This window comes from Microchirus variegatus (assembly GCF_963457635.1).
Source record: "Microchirus variegatus genome assembly, chromosome: 10".
NCBI lineage: Eukaryota > Metazoa > Chordata > Actinopteri > Pleuronectiformes > Soleidae > Microchirus > Microchirus variegatus.
Genome location: NC_139811.1, coordinates 2,537,895 through 2,556,106, shown reverse-complemented (window position 1 = coordinate 2,556,106; position 18,212 = coordinate 2,537,895). Strand labels below are relative to the sequence as shown.

Sequence of the window (18,212 nt, the reverse complement as noted above, 5' to 3'; positions counted from 1 at the left end):
GAGGACAAGCCGAAGAACCTTATATGGTTCTACTTAGCACTCATGTGTGAATTTTGAACATAATTTAAAAAAGTAGTAGGAGCTCATTTCCATTTCTGAATTCCATTTTTTTCCTTTTACGAACCAGTGGAGTCGCCCCCTGGTGGCTAAATACTGCCTTTTTCCATACTTACCAGACTCTGAGTCACTTTAACTCATGTATGCAACGTTTCTGCAGGAAACATATGTAAATATATGACTGTTATTGTACTCTTTAAATCCAAAAAAGTTCATGTTTCTATTCGAGCTACGTTGAGTTTTAAAGTTAAACGACGTGATGTCAAATATTTACGATATTTATGATCTTTCTCCGGTGTTTGGTCTAATCTGGCTCGTAGTTTTTAGTCCTCACGATGTTCTCCACACCGAGTTAAAACACCATCGCTACTTCTTTCCTTACAAAACCACTGAGAACTGGAAAAGAAAAGATCAGAAAACAACAGTTTAAATGTTCTGTTTCAAAGCCGGCGTGTTAAAAACAACAATAACAGCACATTTTTTAAGCAGATTCAGTCGTTCTCAGGGAGTTGAGGAACGACATTGGCAGGTGGAGACGGAGTTGTTTGTGTGTGAGTGCGACATTCAGAGTGACGGCGACAGACAGAAACACAGTTGGAGACCAAACGGTGGCGTGTTTTTCGTGGATTTTCATGGTGTTGTGAGGACATTCTGGTCTTTTTTATTTTAACACAGTGAGGATAAACCATTACCACGTTCTTTTTGTGCCTCAATAACCAGAAAAAAACCACATTATTTACCAGGAAATGGTCACAATCACCTTTAATCCTGTTGATATGCTCGTGTAAACATGTTTATGATAATGTTTGTGCATCAAATCCATCATCTGAATTTACACTTTTGCCCAGAATATTATAAGAAATATAGAAATTCAGATGGATCCGTCACAAACTAGACAGGGAAAGTTGATAATTATTGCTTTTTCGTGGATTTAATGATGTCATGACGACACTCGGGTGTGTTTTCATGTCTCTTTTCAGGTGCTTTGTTTTTGAAATCTGTCCTCATTAACCACCAGGAAATCGTCATCGTCCTCATTCCCTTATTTCCCCTCATTAACGCCGCGGTTAATTGCTGCAGAATATTAGTTCCTTACAAAAAGAAGAGGAAACGAGAAGGCAGTTAAATTGAGAGTGGGAGCATAAATTTGGTCTGGTCTGCCGGCGTAATGACGTTTTTCCCGTGTAATCCACAGTTCCGTTTTAACTCGATGTTGTGTTTCTATATTTACGCGTGAAAGTGCGGCGGTTTGGACGCGCAGAGCCGTAAAAAACGTGCTCGTCCGCAGAAATGTGAGCGCAAACGCGTCCGAGGGGCTTATTTAAACACAAACACGCGAGCGCGACCGACATATGAGCGCCGAGCCTCCGAGGATTCGGTTTCAAGTGGCAGTTTATGATTTCAGCCATCTGTATTTTAGCGCCCGTAGTGAGGCTTTAATCGCAGAAAACGAACACATTCACAGCGTCTGACGCAACCTTCGCTCTGCGATTACACCGGTTTGTTTTCCAGGCCGTCAAATTCGATGCAAAGTGGGGGGGAAAAAAAAAACAATCTAAGGGTTCGTGTGGATTCAGCTGGTTTACAGTCGTGCGTCAGTATCATACGCGGTGTTCTCTGCGGGGCTGTGACCTTCAGCGAGCGCCTTCCTTCTCCTCCCCAGAGCTTCCCCTGTCAAAAAATGTCAAGATTGTGTACATTTCCACGCTAACGCGTTAGCATCTCTGTGTCGGGCGTAGAAATGAGGGGAGGGGGTTGGTATTTGATGTGTGTTCAGCAGCAGCAGCAGCAGCAGCAGCGGTGGTGGTGGTGGTGTGGTGGTGGTGGTGGTGTAGTGATGGAGATGAGCCACTCATGTTGGCCCTGCTGGGAGTCGTCTTCTTCTTCAATGACAGCGTGTTTTTAAATCCTCGAGGCTCACGGGCAGCGATTTATACCGAAACGTTCACTGAGCGTCAGAGTCGTAGAAGACGACGCGCGCCTTTGATTCGATCACCGGCAGCACAAAGAAACGACACTGAACTGAAAGGTCACGTGTTTCCCTTCACTAGTTAAAATCACCACTTATGTTCCTTGGTTGGAACTTTGTTTTTTTGTTATTTCCTGGTCTTGTGTCTTAATACATAATTTGGTTATTTAATGAAATCCTCGTTATTTCCACACAGCCTTCAATAAATAGAGTTGTCTTGGAGAAAAGGTTGCAAATGCAGGGATTCACTGCAGCTGCTAGCACACAAGTGCTTAACGTTTGGGCTCAGTTTGCTAAATTTAACAGGAAAACAGACAACTTTTATATAAATATTTGTACATATATATATTTTAAAGTTGCAAGTAAACGGCTTAAAATTAGCGAACACCCGAGAAACACAAATACAAACACTCCAAAAGGCAAAGCAGCACAGCATGTTTGACAAAACCATGATTTAGCAAAACTAGCATTTAGCCACGCTGAGGTTTAGCAAAAGTAGCATTTAATAACAAAACTAGCGTTTAAAGAACTATCTGTTTGTCTGTCTCTTGCTCTCTATCTACAGAAGCTATCTAACTCTATATCTAACTATCTAGCTAGCTATCTAACTAGCTATCTAACTATTTTGCTCTCTATCTAACTTTCTAACTCTATATCTAACTATCTAGCTCTCTAGCTAGCTAGCTATCTAACTCTATATCTAACTATCTAGCTAGCTATCTAGCTATCTAACTATTTAGCTTGCTATCTAACCATTTACTCTATATCTAACTATCTAGCTAGCTTTCTAACTCTATCTATCTATCTAGCTATCTAACTAACTAACTATTTATCTAACTATACATCTAACTATCTAGCTCTCTAGCTAGCTATCTAACTCTGTATCTAGTTAGCTATCTAACTATCTATTTCGCTATCTAACTCTCTAACTCTATATCTTAATATCTAGCTCTCTACTTATCTATCTAACTCTTTATCTAGCTAGCTAGCTATCTAACTATCTAGCTCGCTATCCAACTCTATCTATCTATCTATCTATCTATCTATCTATCTATCTATCTATCTATCTATCTATCTATCTATCTATCTATCTATCTATCTATCTATCTATCTATCTATCTATCTATCTATCTATCTATCTATCTATCTATCTATGGATTAGCGAATGTAAAAATGTGAAATTATCTCCTTGGTCATAAGCGTCATATTTGTCCAGGATCTCTGTCTTCACTGATCTCTGTCTTCACTGATCTCTGTCTTCACTGTGCAGATACAGATACAGATGTAAAAGATGGACAAAGACATTAATGACATTAACGACTCCTCAGAGTCTGGTTGAGGTTTGACTACATTTGCATGTTTTCCACCCACTGATAAGAACGAGAGAGAGAGAGAGAGAAAAATGGCCGTCACTTAGTCACTGCTCTTATTCAAGTGCTGCTTTGAGTCACCTGCTTTTATACCAGCTTCATTTTGGACAGATCAGCAGGAGAAGGACGTCCTGCTTCTCAGCCCAGAGTCGTGCCAGTTGATTTAATGATATGAAGACAATCGAGCATTGTTGAGCCTCAGTCATGAAATTTCACTGCCTGCTGCTTTGGAAATGTTAAAGGGAGATTACTCATCTCACACACACACAGTGACAAGTTTCCTGATGAAGAAAAACAAAGTATTCAAATCAGAGACGACGACTGGAACGGAAATCTTCAGCAGATTTAACCCTCTAAACCCAAGATTCACAGATTTAACCCTGTAAACCCAAGATTCACAGATTTAACCCTCTAAACCCAAGATTCACAGATTTAACCCTCTAAACCCAAGATTCACAGATTTAACCCTCTAAACCCAAGATTCACAGATTTAACCCTCTAAACCCAAGATTCACAGATTTAACCCTGTAAACCCAAGATTCACAGATTTAACCCTCTAAACCCAAGATTCACAGATTTAACCCTCTAAACCCAAGATTCACAGATTTAACCCTGTAAACCCAAGATTCACAGATTTTACCCTCTAAACCCAAGATTCCCAGATTTAACCCTCTAAACCCAAGATTTACAGATTTAACCCTGTAAACCCAAGATTCACAGATTTAACCCTCTAAACCCAAGATTCACAGATTTTACCCTCTAAACCCAAGATTCACAGATTTTACCCTCTAAACCCAAGATTCACAGATTTAACCCTCTAAACCCAAGATTCACAGATTTAACCCTGTAAACCCAAGATTCACAGATTTAACCCTGCAAACCCAAGATTCACAGATTTAACCCTGTAAACCCAAGATTCACAGATTTAACCCTGCAAACCCAAGATTCACAGATTTAACCCTGTAAACCCAAGATTCACAGATTTAACCCTCTAAACCCAAGATTCACAGATTTAACCCTGTAAACCCAAGATTCACAGATTTAACCCTCTAAACCCAAGATTCACAGATTTAACCCTCTAAACCCAAGATTCACAGATTTAATCCTCTAAACCCAAGATTCACAGATTTTACCCTCTAAACCCAAGATTCACAGATTTAACCCTGTAAACCCAAGATTCACAGATTTAACCCTCTAAACCCAAGATTCACAGATTAACCCTCTAAACCCAAGATTCACAGATTTAACCCTCTAAACCCAAGATTCACAGATTTAACCCTCTAAACCCAAGATTCACAGATTTAATCCTCTAAACCCATGATTCACAGATTTAACCCTCTAAACCCAAGATTCACAGATTTAACCCTCTAAACCCAAGATTCACAGATTTAACCCTCTAAACCCAAGATTCACAGATTTAACCCTCTAAACCCAAGATTCACAGATTTTACCCTCTAAACCCAAGATTCACAGATTTAACCCTGTAAACCCAAGATTCACAGATTTAACCCTGTAAACCCAAGATTCACAGATTTAACCCTCTAAACCCAAAATTCACAGATTTAACCCTCTAAACCCAAGATTCACAGATTTAACCCTGTAAACCCAAGATTCACAGATTTAACCCTGTAAACCCAAGATTCACAGATTTAACCCTGCAAACCCAAGATTCACAGATTTAACCCTCTAAACCCAAGATTCACAGATTTAACCCTCTAAACCCAAGATTCACAGATTTAACCCTGTAAACCCAAGATTCACAGATTTAACCCTCTAAACCCAAGATTCACAGATTTAACCCTCTAAACCCAAGATTCACAGATTTAACCCTGTAAACCCAAGATTCACAGATTTATCCCTGTAAACCCAAGATTCACAGATTTAACCCTGCAAACCCAAGATTCACAGATTTAACCCTGTAAAACCAAGATTCACAGATTTATCCCTGTAAAACGAAGATTCACAGATTTAACCCCGTAAAACCAAGATTCACAGATTTAACCCCGTAAAACCAAGATTCACAGATTTAACCCCGTAAAAACCAAGACTCGAAAGTAGCATTTAACAAAACTAGCATTTAAAGAACTATCTATCTGTCTGTCTGTCTCTTGCTCTCTATCTACAGTAGCTATCTAACTCTCTATCTAGCAATGTAACTCTCTATCTAGTTATCTATCAAACTATTTAGCTATCTAACTCTATATCTAGCTATCTAACTATATAGCTAGCTATTTAAGTCTATATCTAACTATCTAACTCTATATCTAACTATCTAGCTCTCTAGTTAGCTTTCTAACTCTCTATCTAGCTATCTATCTATCTAAATATCTATCTAGCTATCTAACTCTATATCTTACTATTTAACTCTATATCTAACAATCTAGCTAGCTTTCTTACTAGCTATCTAACTAGCTATCTAACTCTATATCTAACTATCTAACTCTAGATCTTACTATCTAGCTCTATAGCTAGCTTTCTAACTCTCTATCTAGCTATCTAACTCTATATCTAACAATCTAGCTAGCTTTCTAACTAGCTATCTTACTAACTATCTAGCTAGCTATCGAACTCTATATCTAACTATCTAACTCTACATCTAACTATCTAGCTCAAAAGCGCAAAGCAGCACAGCATGTTTGACAAAACTATGATTTAGCAAAACTAGCATTTAGGCAAGCTGGGGTTTAGCAAAAGTAGCATTTAATAACAAAACTAGCGTTTAAAGAACTATCTGTCCGACTGTCTCTTGCTCACTATCTAGCTATGTAACTCTATATCTAGCTATCTATGTAACTATATATTTAGCTTTCTAATTCTATAGCTCTCTATCTAGCTATCAGATCACAGGTCTGATAGTATTGATTCACAAAGCGACTGAAGTGGCTATAGCGCTGTTGCGTTCCTTCAAGTGGATCCAGATCTGATGCCGTTCTCACAGTGTGAGTTCAGGACTATTGAGCGATTGAAAGCGTGGCTTCGCGGCTGCTCCGTGGTGTTATTTTATTCATTTTTTTTTTTTTACGATTTGTTTACTCCGCACCAAACGGCTTGGCAGCGTCATAATGATATTAGCTGTAATGGAGGCTCAGAGATCCTGGCAGCAGCAGCAGCACGTCCACGCTGACAGCTGTGACCGCAGCAGAAGAAGTGGTGGAACATAGGATTGGACTTTATATTCGGGCCAAAGGTCTTCTCCTTAACAACCAGAGCTTCTTTGTTAATTTCTGCCCGTTTGGCTCCACTGATTTCTGGACTCCCACGTCTGTGACTGATGGAGCTCTGTGAGCAGAATACTGAGCTGTTGGCTCAGACCTTTGCTTTTGCTGTTCTTTCCCTGTGACCTTCACTGAAACACAAGAATCGCAGAGTGAGAGCTCAAGATTTGAACAGGCTGTATTGATCACCCACTGCAGAGCAAATCAAGATGCAATTTATGCCAGCGCGGTGGCGATGGTGGTGGTGATGGGACTAATGTTTGAGGCTGTGATTGTGAGGCTTAGATATTGGAGTAAAAGGCAGGACGTCTGTGAAGTTTGTGAAAAAACAGAAGCAAATAAACCTAAAGTACTGACTTTATCTTAAAAGCTGAATTAGTCTCCGGGTTTGGGAATGTGAGTGCAGAAATGTCTGAAACTTATATTCTCTGTGAGGAACTCGCTTGATATTTAACCCTCATACGATATAACTTTACAGTTCCACTTTTTCAGTACAACATAGCATCCATTTTGTATGTTATGCTCACACTGTAAAGGGATCTGTCTACACTTTACAAAAGTGTTGCTCATGATGAGGTTTTCAACTCCAAAAAATGGAGCGAGAAACGATCAAGAAACAGCAAACTTTCAATAATCGTCTGTTGTGGAGTTCCTCAGGGATCCAGTCTTGGTCCTCTGAAGTTTTCTAATGACATGTGTTTAACTTAACCAGGTTAAACTTCCATGTTTTATGTTTCAAATATTTTTTTGTTCTTTGTGTTTATACTAATATATACTAATATATATACTGTTTAATATAAAACAGACTATAATAACTACTAGTATACATACTGTCTAATATAATACAGAATATAATAAATACTGGTATATATACTGTCTAATATAATACAGAATGTAATAAATACTAATATACATACTGTCTAATATGATACATAATATAATAAATACTAATATACATATAGTGTGTAACATAATACAGACTTTAATAAATACTAATATATATACTGTCTAATATAATACAGAATATAATAAACACTAATATTATATTATAATATAATATTACATATCTAATACACATATTATATATATTATGTATACACAGACTATAATAAATACTAATACACATACTGTCTAATATACAAAATATAATAAATACTGATATATATACTGTCTAATATAATACATAATATAATAAATAGTAATACAATTTATTTTTTAGATTTATTTTTAATATACATACTCTCTAATATAATACAGACTATAATAAATACTGATATATATATACTGTCTAATATAATACATAATATAATAAATAGTAATATAATTGATTTTTTTGATTTTTTTTTAATATACATATTGTCTAATATAATACAGACTATAATAAATACTAATATACATACTGTCTAATATAATACAGGCTATAATACATACTAGTATACATACTGTTGGGATATTTAGTTTTGGAAAGTATTGGTAATAAACCTGGTTTTAACCCAAAACTTCTCCAGGTTCCAGTGACGAAGACAAAGTTTCCTGCAGTTTTCATTAAGACAAATGAACGTTATACTTCAGAACTCCTTTGCTCTCGTCCTTCATTCTCTTTAAATCACCACATCATCGTCAGGATCCTTTGCTGCAAACTGTAGCTGCAGCCGCACACGACGCAGCAGAGCAGCCAATTAGGACAATGCAAAATCAGGTCGCCTCTGTCTGTGAAAGAGGGAATGGATAAAGTGTGCTGATCCTGGAAGGGAAACGCTATTAATACACCGCATATGTCCCAAAGTCACAGAGTTACAGGGAAAGTGGACTGTGTGTGTGTGTGTGTGTGTGGTTACGTTAGCTTGACATTGACATAGTTTAAATTGCCCTTTCATTTCCTTCAAGACAATCTGACGCTGAGCCTCCAAAGGTTCGAGACGGTGTCGCTGTTAACTGATTCAAACGAAAACTGCGGCTAAATGGACCAAAAAGAAACATTGAAGTTTCATCTTCTGTTCTTTCTTTCTGTCTCCCAGAGCTCTGGCAGATATTCTGAGGCAACAAGGACCCGTCCCGATCTCTCAGTACGAACACGAAAACATCGCGGCGCTCGACGGCTCGCCCAAAGACGAGACGCCGGTCCGGACCCTGAAGAACCATTACACACCCGTTCACGCCAAGGCGTCCAACCACGGTAAGAATCGATGACCAGAGGCGACTCTAGAGCAGGGGTTCTCAAAGTGTTGATACCTGAGGGCCAATTTAGGAACCCAACGTTGGACTGAGGGCCGCCAAAGGAAAAAAAAGAAGGGGAAAAAAACAGAAATAAATCCCATTTGTAATAATTTTAATGACCAAATTGCAGTTCTACAGTTTACACTTATTGGTCTGTATCCAGTAATGTCCAATAAACATTTAACAAGCTTAGTAGCTCCTGGATTACAACTATCAACTGTAATTCATTGCGGGGCCGCCAGAAATGTTTCTGAGGGGCCGCCATTGGCCCCCGGGCCGCACTTTGAGAACCAATGTTCTAGAGTCTGTAGGGGCCCTAAGCAAAAATTCCCAGGGGGCCCTTCCTTCCAACCAGTGTTCATCACCATTATGTTACAAATAATCTGACACCAACGAAAAATGTATGAGTTCAATTTTTTTTTTTTTCAAAATGGATAAAATAACATGGAAAAACCTTATAATTAAAAAGTATGTGAAAATATAAATGCAAAGAACAATAAAATACTGTAAATAGCTTTTAAAAAACTATATAAACTTAGCAAAATAAATACATTACACTGTAAAGCAGTGTTTCCCAACCCTGATCCTCAGGGAACGTGGCCATGCCATGTTTTAGATGTTACCCTACACCTGATTCAGATAAAACATTCATTTAGATTTTTCCTTTTTTTAACAAATGTTGAAACATTTCATTTAAAAAAAAAAAAAAATGTATTTTTTTCTTTTATTTATTTTGTTTTTTAAAAAAACAAACTATGAAAAATCTAATTTTTTGAAAAAAATTTTTTTGACAAAAGTTAACAAATTTCTATGGGAAAAAATAATTATAAAAGTTGAACTATAACATTTGAAAAAAAAAATTGACAAAAGTTGAAAGTTGAGCTCGACGATGAGCTGAAGGTTTATTTGAATCAGGTGTTTTTAGAGCAGAGCATCATGTAAAACATGGCACGGCTGTGTTCCCTGAGGACCAGGGTTGGGAAACACTGCTGTAAAGAACCCACATTATAAAACAATATAAATATACAGAACAATAAAATACTGTAAATAACTGAAAAAAACATATATAAACCGAGTAAAAAAACATATGCATTACACTGTAAAATAATCCTCTTCATTTTCCAACTTGCAGAACGATAACTTCACACAGGTTAAAGTGAGGTGGGGCCCCTTTAGGGGGGGTTTCATACTGAGATGTCATTGCAAATCGCCCATTGTTGTTTAAGGGGGACGGGGAGGCGGCTGGTCACTGCACATTTCAGTAAAAACAGCCCTCAGGCTCTGAGTGTGGGGGGCCCCCTATCAGCTCGGGGCCCCAAGCAGTTGCCTGCCTCTGAATTTGAAATCAAAACACCGACGTATCTCTTACCCTCCATCGACGATTTCATCCACGACCAGGTAAACTCCTTCCATGTTCTCCAGCAAACACACCCGTTCCACACTTTTCCTACAAAAAAAAACATTGAAACAAAGTAATTCAACAGTCAACAGATGACCTTAAATAATAAATATCATTACATTTTCTGAGCTGGTTTGTTATTCTGTGCAATTTTGCATTAAAACTGGAGTCTGTCATTTTAAAAGTTAAAGGTGCCATATGTAAGAATGTGGCCAAAAACGGTCCATTGTTGTTTAAGGGGGACGGGGAGGCTCGGGGGCCCCGAGCAGTTGCCTGCCCTGCCTGTTCACAAACTGCGCCTCCGTCAATAACTCGCTGACGCTGAAACTGCGTCTGCGTCCATTTTTTCCCAAGAATCCAGACGCTGTGCGCTGTTACGACGTCGTGAGCCTCGCGTTGCAACGTCTTCTGCGGACGACGCCTTCATCGATCCGATCACAACGCGCCTCGAGTGACGTCTGCCGGAGTTTGACGGACGAGGGCTGTGAATCCTGAGCTCTGCCTTCAATCATTCTCAGCACGAGACGCGTAAAGAAAATGGAAAATGAAAAAACGAGTCCTTACAATCTCTCACGCTGTTTTCCCATAAGCGCCCCCCCGACTCAGCAGTGGCTCGAAATTGAGATGCAAATTGTCGTCTTCTGCAATTTTTTTTTTTTTTGTCCGGAGATAATTCTGTGGTGCAAATGTCGTTCCGCCTGCTTTATTCTGATCTGGTTGAGTCTCCAGATTCCTGCTCCAGGGATGGGCTGGTTCTTTGCTAAGTGCCCCAGTATGGTGTCCCAGATTCGGGGGGTGTTACGTTTCACTCTGGTATGTGAAGAGTGATGTATGTCACTGAGCTGCTTCTCTGCAGCAGGATGACGACGTGTTTCTGCCGTGTTCATGTACACGACTCTTCTTGAATTGTGCTCTCACCCGTCGCCACATTATTGCATTATTATATTATCACATCACTGTGTCGTAATGTTCTAATAAATTATTCCCCCCTTTTCTAGTCTTTATTACCTCCACTCTGTTTTTATGTGCAACTGAAATTATGAGCTGCAGGAGTTTGGGACACACTTGGATATATACAGTATATATGTTTTTATTGTTTCGATCAATAATTCTGTAATAACCTTCCACATAATGCAAATCATTGATTCGAGAGAGAGAGAGAGAGAGTCCCTTAAAGCTCCATTATACTTCTCCGACTGCGTAACCACGGCGACCACTCGATCGTTCATACTTCTGAGTCGCGGTGACGGAACACGCGCTGCAATTTCCCGCCCGATCAGTAGGGGTCGCTGCGCAAGGTTGTTGCGCACTTGGCTACAGTGAGCGATGGCGTCCGAGAGAGAAAGACTGTTGTTGTTGTTGAAACAGTGGCCGTTTGAGTCTAAACATGTGCTAAGATATGACGTATTTATAGTTTGGCAGCGATGTTGTCGGCGGTGATCAGCTCCGCCTCTGTGGACGCTCGGTGCGCACTGTGAGAGCCGGCGATTAGCAGTGTATAAGTCAATGGTTACGACCAAAACACCAGTTTAAAGACTTAAACAAAGGCCCCTTAAACTCACATGGTTTTACACGACCATGAAGTTCTTTCAGTTTCTTTTAGTTTGTTTGGATATTTCGACACATTTGGTACACTCTTAGAAATAAGGGTTCCAAAAGGGTCCTTCTACAGGGGCTGAGGTTCTAGGTGGAAGGTGCCTCCCATTGGTTGTTCACCAAAACAAAGCTCTACACTCTTAGAAATTGCTAAGTGCTAAGTAGAACCATATAAGGTTCTTCAGCTTGTCCTCGTAGGAGAACCCCTAGTGTTACCAAGAACCCTTTTAAAAACCTTTATCCAGGAAAGGGGTTTTAAAGGGTTCTCTGGATCAAAATGGTTCTTACTGGAACCATTAGTGTTACCAAGAACCCTTGAAAAACCCTTTCTTTGGTAAAGGGTTTTTCAGACGCAAATAGTTCCAGGTAGAACCTCAGCCCTTGTAGAAGAACCCTTTTGGAAACCTTTTTTCAAAGAGTGTATGCACACATGTCTACAGCAGAAACGTCGCTATGCTAACACTGAACATGATATGCTGCAAAGAAACCTCGAGAAACGTTCCTACGTTATCTCCAATACAACGAGGAGGTCGTTCTGCAGATATGAAGTGGTTAAAGGATTTAAAATCAGTGTCACAGACTTAAGTTTGTTTGCGGTGAACTGAAATAGACGCCACACACTCGGGTAACAACACAGTGACTGAACAAATAAAGATACTAATTCTACAAAGACTCAATTATCAGACCGGTAAAATGGTGCGACGGCCCCCGGGGCCTCAAAGCCTGCAGCTATAAGTTGCTTTTAATTAACTTTAACAGAAAACGTGTTTGTTCATTCTGCTCACACGTCACCAGCAGGGACTGAAGCAGCAGCAGCAGCAGCTGCATCATGACTTGTTGTTAAGGTTCTACACAAACACACAGTTATGAACAGAACTATCTTTATTTTCTGGTGCGGCTCCTTGAACTTTTGCGTTCTTACCAGATTTCGAGGATCAAACCACAATCTAATGAATTACTCTGCTGATGAATGGAGGCTCGGTGCTGGAGGTCGACCAGTTAAATCGTTTTAGCTGATTAATCAGCGTCAATTGGATCTTTTACAACTCAGCGGCATCAGCAGAGACTCAGATCACTGCTGTGCATGAATGTGACTGTTGACAGTACGACAAGCTGAGTATGAGTCAATGGTCACGACCAAAACACCAGTTTAAAGACTTCAACTAAGGCCCCTTAAACTCACATGGTTTTACACGACCATGAAGTTCTTTCAGTTTCTTTTAGTTTGTTCGGATATTTCGACACATTTAGTACACTCTTAGAAATAAGGGTTCCAAAAGGGTCCTTCTACTAGGGCTGAGGTTCTACCTGGAACCCTTTCCCAAAGAAAGGGTTTTTCAAGGGTCCTTGGTAACACTAATGGTTCCAGTAAGAACCATTTTGATCCAGAGAACCCTTTAAAACCCCTTTCCTGAATGAAGGGTTTTAAAAGGGTTCTTGGTGGAACCCTTTTGGAGGGTTCCTCCTGGAGCCAAAAAGGGTTCTCCTATGAGGACAAGCCGAAGAACCTTATATGGTTCTGCATAGCACTTTTATTTCTAAGAGTGAAGTGGTGGTGCTTTCTTTCCTGCTGCAACTAAACCCTCACAACAAAACCACGTGTATATGTCAGATATTATTTAGTTCGAGGCCAATTCTCCAATTACAAGAAAACCAACTCAAAATGTATTATTTACCAGATACAGACGACAGACTGTAATGGAACAGATTATGAGGGAGAATTATAGAAATCAAGGTTAATTCAAGGCCAGTATTTACTTTGTGGTCATTTGACAAAAGGACGGCGAGATAAGAATATATCAGTAGTTCTATGAGACGACGTGTTTTGCTGCAGCGAGGTTATAAATAAAAGTAGAATAAAACGAGTAGGGTGCAAATGGTCAAAATGGCCGCCAATATTACAAATGGCCGACTTCCTGTTGAAGTGAGGCCATGGTTACGGTCGACTTTTTTGTTCTTCTCGGTCTATAACATTTTCCCGCCAAGTTTCAGGAAATTCTTTGGCACTCAGTTTTGCCTCTGTTATCAGCTAGGGGGCGCTGCTATAGACCCCTTGAGCAGCGCACAGGTCTGGGAACTATGGCGATATCGGCAATATACGGTGGCCCTGAGGTGCAAAACACAAACGCAAATCACAAAACACAAAAACATTAACTCAAAACGGAAACTTAAATCACACAACACAAACACAAAAGCAGAAAACACGAAACCATTAACTCACAACGCAAACACAAATCACACAACGCAAACACAAAAGCAGACAACACAACGGAAATGCATGTCAGAACGGAAACGCAACTAAAAAAACAACAACGAAAAACGTTGTTTCCCGCGATCGACCAGTGTCGTCGCTCATTACACAGTCAGTGTTTTGTGAGTTAATGTTTTTTGTGTTTTCTGCTTTTGTGTTGGCGTTGTGTGATTTGTGTTTGCGTTTTGAGTTAATGTTTTTGTGTTTTCTGCTTTTGTGTTGGCGTTGTGTGATTTGTGTTTTGAGTTAATGTTTTCGTGTTTTCTGCTTTTGTGTTTGCGTTGTGAGTTAATGTTTTTGTGTTTTCTGCTTTTGTGTTGGCGTTGTGTGATTTGTGTTTGCGTTTTGAGTTAATGTTTTTGTGTTTTCTGCTTTTGTGTTTGCGTTGTGAGTTATTGTTTTTGTGTTTTCTGCTTTTGTGTTTGCGTTGTGAGTTGATGTTTTTGTGTTTTCTGCTTTTGTGTTTGCGTTGAGTTAATATGTTTGTGTTTTCTGCTTTTGTTTTGGCGTTGTGTGATTTGTGTTTGCGTTGTGAGTTAATGTTTTCGTGTTTTCTGCTTTTGTGTTTGCGTTGTGAGTTAATGTTTTTGTGTTTTCTGCTTTTGTGTTGGCGTTGTGTGATTTGTGTTTGCGTTTTGAGTTAATGTTTTTGTGTTTTCTGCTTTTGTGTTTGCGTTGTGAGTTATTGTTTTTGTGTTTCTGCTTTTGTGTTTGCGTTGTGAGTTGATGTTTTTGTGTTTTCTGCTTTTGTGTTTGCGTTGAGTTAATATGTTTGTGTTTTCTGCTTTTGTGTTTGCGTTGAGTTAATATGTTTGTGTTTTCTGCTTTTGTGTTTGCGTTGTGTGATTTGTGTTTGCGTTGTGAGTTAATGTTTTCGTGTTTTCTGCTTTTGTGTTGGCGTTGTGAGTTAATGTTTGCGTGTTTTGTGATTTGCGTTTGTGTTTTGCACCTCAGGGCCACCGTACCAAGATGACCTCTATGCAAAGTTTCAAGAGTTTTTATGCACGTTACCCCTCTCAAAAATGACCGTTTGTGACCCCTGAACATTCGTCAGGGCTCGGGCGTAAAAAATAAAGAGCAGAAAACGACGCGTACGATGTAAAAAGAGAACACGCAACATGTTCCCTGCTCATGCCGCACGGCTCCGTTCCCGAGGACCTCTTTCTATTTCCCCGTCAAGGTCAAGGACGAGCTGTTGAGAAAAAAAGAAAATGGCTTTTTTTCGAGCGTGGTACGGATCCACTTCAGCCCTAAAGAAGGCCGTCGAGCAGCCGCTCTGGCACTTTTCTCTGCTGTGGAGGAAGCGTCTCACAGCAGCAGATCACAGCTAATGGCCGAAGGAGAACTGAAGTAGATTTGAAGATGATTTTCGTGCTCGGCCTGAACATAATCTATAATACACTCCTGCAACGACCCGCGCTGATGGTTTCCTGCACGCAATCGGAGTTTCACTTTCAATCGCTCCCCGTTTTGTACTATTATAATTTATACGGCTATTGTATTTTATTGCATTTCCAGGCAAAAAAAGGGAGGGGAAAGTATTAGCTGTATATGTGCAGCAGTGGTTGGTCTCAGAGCATCAGCCCCGTGTGATGTGAACTCATCCCAGAGATATTACACTCAGATGAAGTGCTGATGGCGTGTTTGTTGTGTCGCGTATCCAACAAGTCGGCATTTTCACTTCCCTAAGCTCTGTTCTCTCACTTTTTCTGAAGTTTCTATGTGTGTGTGTGTGTGTGTGTGTGTGAGAGAGAATGGGTGACAAATGTCTTCCACACTTTGCAGACAGAGGGAGGAATTAACTCTGTAGGACGCTCACAGCCACCTCACTCTCAGCTCATTTCAAGTTTCACAGACCGCTTCAGAACTTTCACTCCACAATGAGATCAGAGCGACTTTGGGATTAGGTTTTTCCTTTTTGTTTTTTTAAAAGATGACGTCATGGCAGATGTCAGTGATGAGTCTCCTCAGTCTGATTGTACACATACACTCATGAACTGTATTATTAAAGCTCAAAGGAGTCAATGTAGTCACCAAGTAATATATACATGTTCATCTGCTGCCTTGTGTGACGACACACACGTTGCTTTAACACAGAAATTTAAAGAAAAAATACGAACGTTATGGATGTTCTAGGTCTATTTACAATACGCCAATCGTATAGAGAGAAGAAAACTCAATTATTGCCTTAGTCTGACTAAGGTTAGCTCGATTTTAGTCAGATTTATGATGTTTACAAGACATTTATAAAACTGAATTCTTGCCTTAGTCTGACTAAGGCTAGCTCTATTTTAGTCGGACTAATGTGTTTACAAGACATTAAGAAAACTCAATTCTTGCCTTAGTCTGACTAAGACTAGCTCAATTTTAGTCGGACTAACATGTTTACAAGACATTTAGAAAAGTCAGTTATTGCCTTAATCTGACTAAGGCTAGCTTGATTTTAGTCAGACTTATGTGTTTACAAGACATTTAGAAAACTCAGTTCTTGCTTTAGTCTGACTAAGACAAGCTCGATTTTAGTCAGACTAATGTGTTGACAAGACAACTCAGTTCTTGCCTTAGTCTGACTAAGGTTTAGCTCGATTTTAGTCAGACTAACGTGTTTACAAGACATTTAGAAAACTCAGTTCTTGCCTTAGTCTGACTAAGACTAGCTCGATTTTAGTCGGAATAACGTGTTTACAAGACAACTCAGTTCTTGCCTTAGTCTGACTAAGACTAGCTCGGTTATAGTCGGACTAACGTGTTGACAAGACAACTCGGTTCTTGCCTTAGTCTGACTAAGACTAAGACAAGCTCGATTTTAGTCGGTCTAATGTGTTGACAAGACATTAAGAAAACTAAATTCTCAAGTCTTAGTCTGACTAAAATCGGACTTTTAATGTGTATGTGAACAATACTCAAGATGCTTCTGGAAAGTAACAATAACAGTGATGGATAAGTATCGGTATTGATAATCCCAATAATACGACTTAAACGACAAACCACTGATGTGTCCCTGGACCCAAAATGCCTGCTGTTATCCCTGTTTTTGACACTTTATTGCCACCACCATTTTCTCTCCACCCTCCACCGGGGGCCGATCAACACGACCAGAAACACATTTGATTTCCAACCTGGTGTGACAGCACGTCAGCAGAGCTGCAGAGCGACTGTAAACAAGCCCTCAGAGGTGCTGGCAGCCAGGCGGGTCAATTCTGTTCTGCTGGACTGAGCCAACTTTGCCACCACTCCCCCCCCCCCCCACCATCCTCCCCTGTGTTCCCACTGTTGTGTGTGAAAAGCCACATTATGGCTGTTTATGTTTGTACTCCGACGACGGGAGAGCGGATACAATCTCATCTGTCTCTCAGCAAGAAAGTGAGTTAGCGCTACGTGCTACAAGAGATTTATTTAGGACTTTTGTTCAGTGGAACTTAAGAGCCTCAATGTGATATAAGTTCAAAGTAATATTACATGATACACTATTTCTTTAAAGTTATATCTCCCCCGTGACCGCATGAGCTGACCGCGAGGTCTTGGAATTATGAGGTTAAGACTTATATTTGAGTATATTTTAGTTTTTATCTCGGATATAAAACACAGATGCCGTCACAGGGGAAACATAAAAGTGGGCTTACAAGTGCGGTTATGTGCTTACAAGACATTTAGAAAACTAAATTCTGGCCTTAATCTGACTAAGACTAGCTCTATTTTAGTCGGACGAACATGTTCACAAGACAACTCAGTTCTTGCCTTAGTCTGACTAAGACTAGCTCGATTTTATTCGGACTAAGGTGCTGACAAGACAACTCAGTTCTTGCCTTAGTCTGACTAAAACAAGCTCGATTTTAGTCGGACTAACGTGTTGACAAGACAACTCAGTTCTTGCGCGATTTTAGTCGGACTAACGTGTTTACAAGACAACTCAGTTCTTGCCTTAGTCTGACTAAGACGAGCTCGATTTTAGTCAAACTAGCGGGTTTACAAGACAACTCAGTTCTTGGCTTAGTCTGACTAAGACAAGCTCGATTTTAGTCGGATTAACGTGTTTACAAGGCAACTCAGTTCTTGCCTTAGTCTGACTAAGGCTAGCTTGATTTTAGTGACTAATGTGTATGTATACCACAATGTCTTGGAATTATGAGGTTAAGAC

The 18,212-nt window shown here is 39.7% G+C and overlaps 1 protein-coding gene across 1 annotated transcript in view; it reads left to right on the top strand.

Annotated features, from left to right (window-relative positions):
• Positions 1–18,212, top strand: part of shisa6 (shisa family member 6) — a gene marked incomplete at both ends in the record, with an annotated part of 96,684 nt that overhangs the window by 1,329 nt on the left and 77,143 nt on the right. The window contains one exon of the mRNA XM_083896037.1: positions 8,630–8,787. Within this exon, the coding sequence (XP_083752163.1) occupies positions 8,630–8,787 (158 nt within the window). The remainder of the gene's footprint in view (positions 1–8,629; positions 8,788–18,212) is intronic.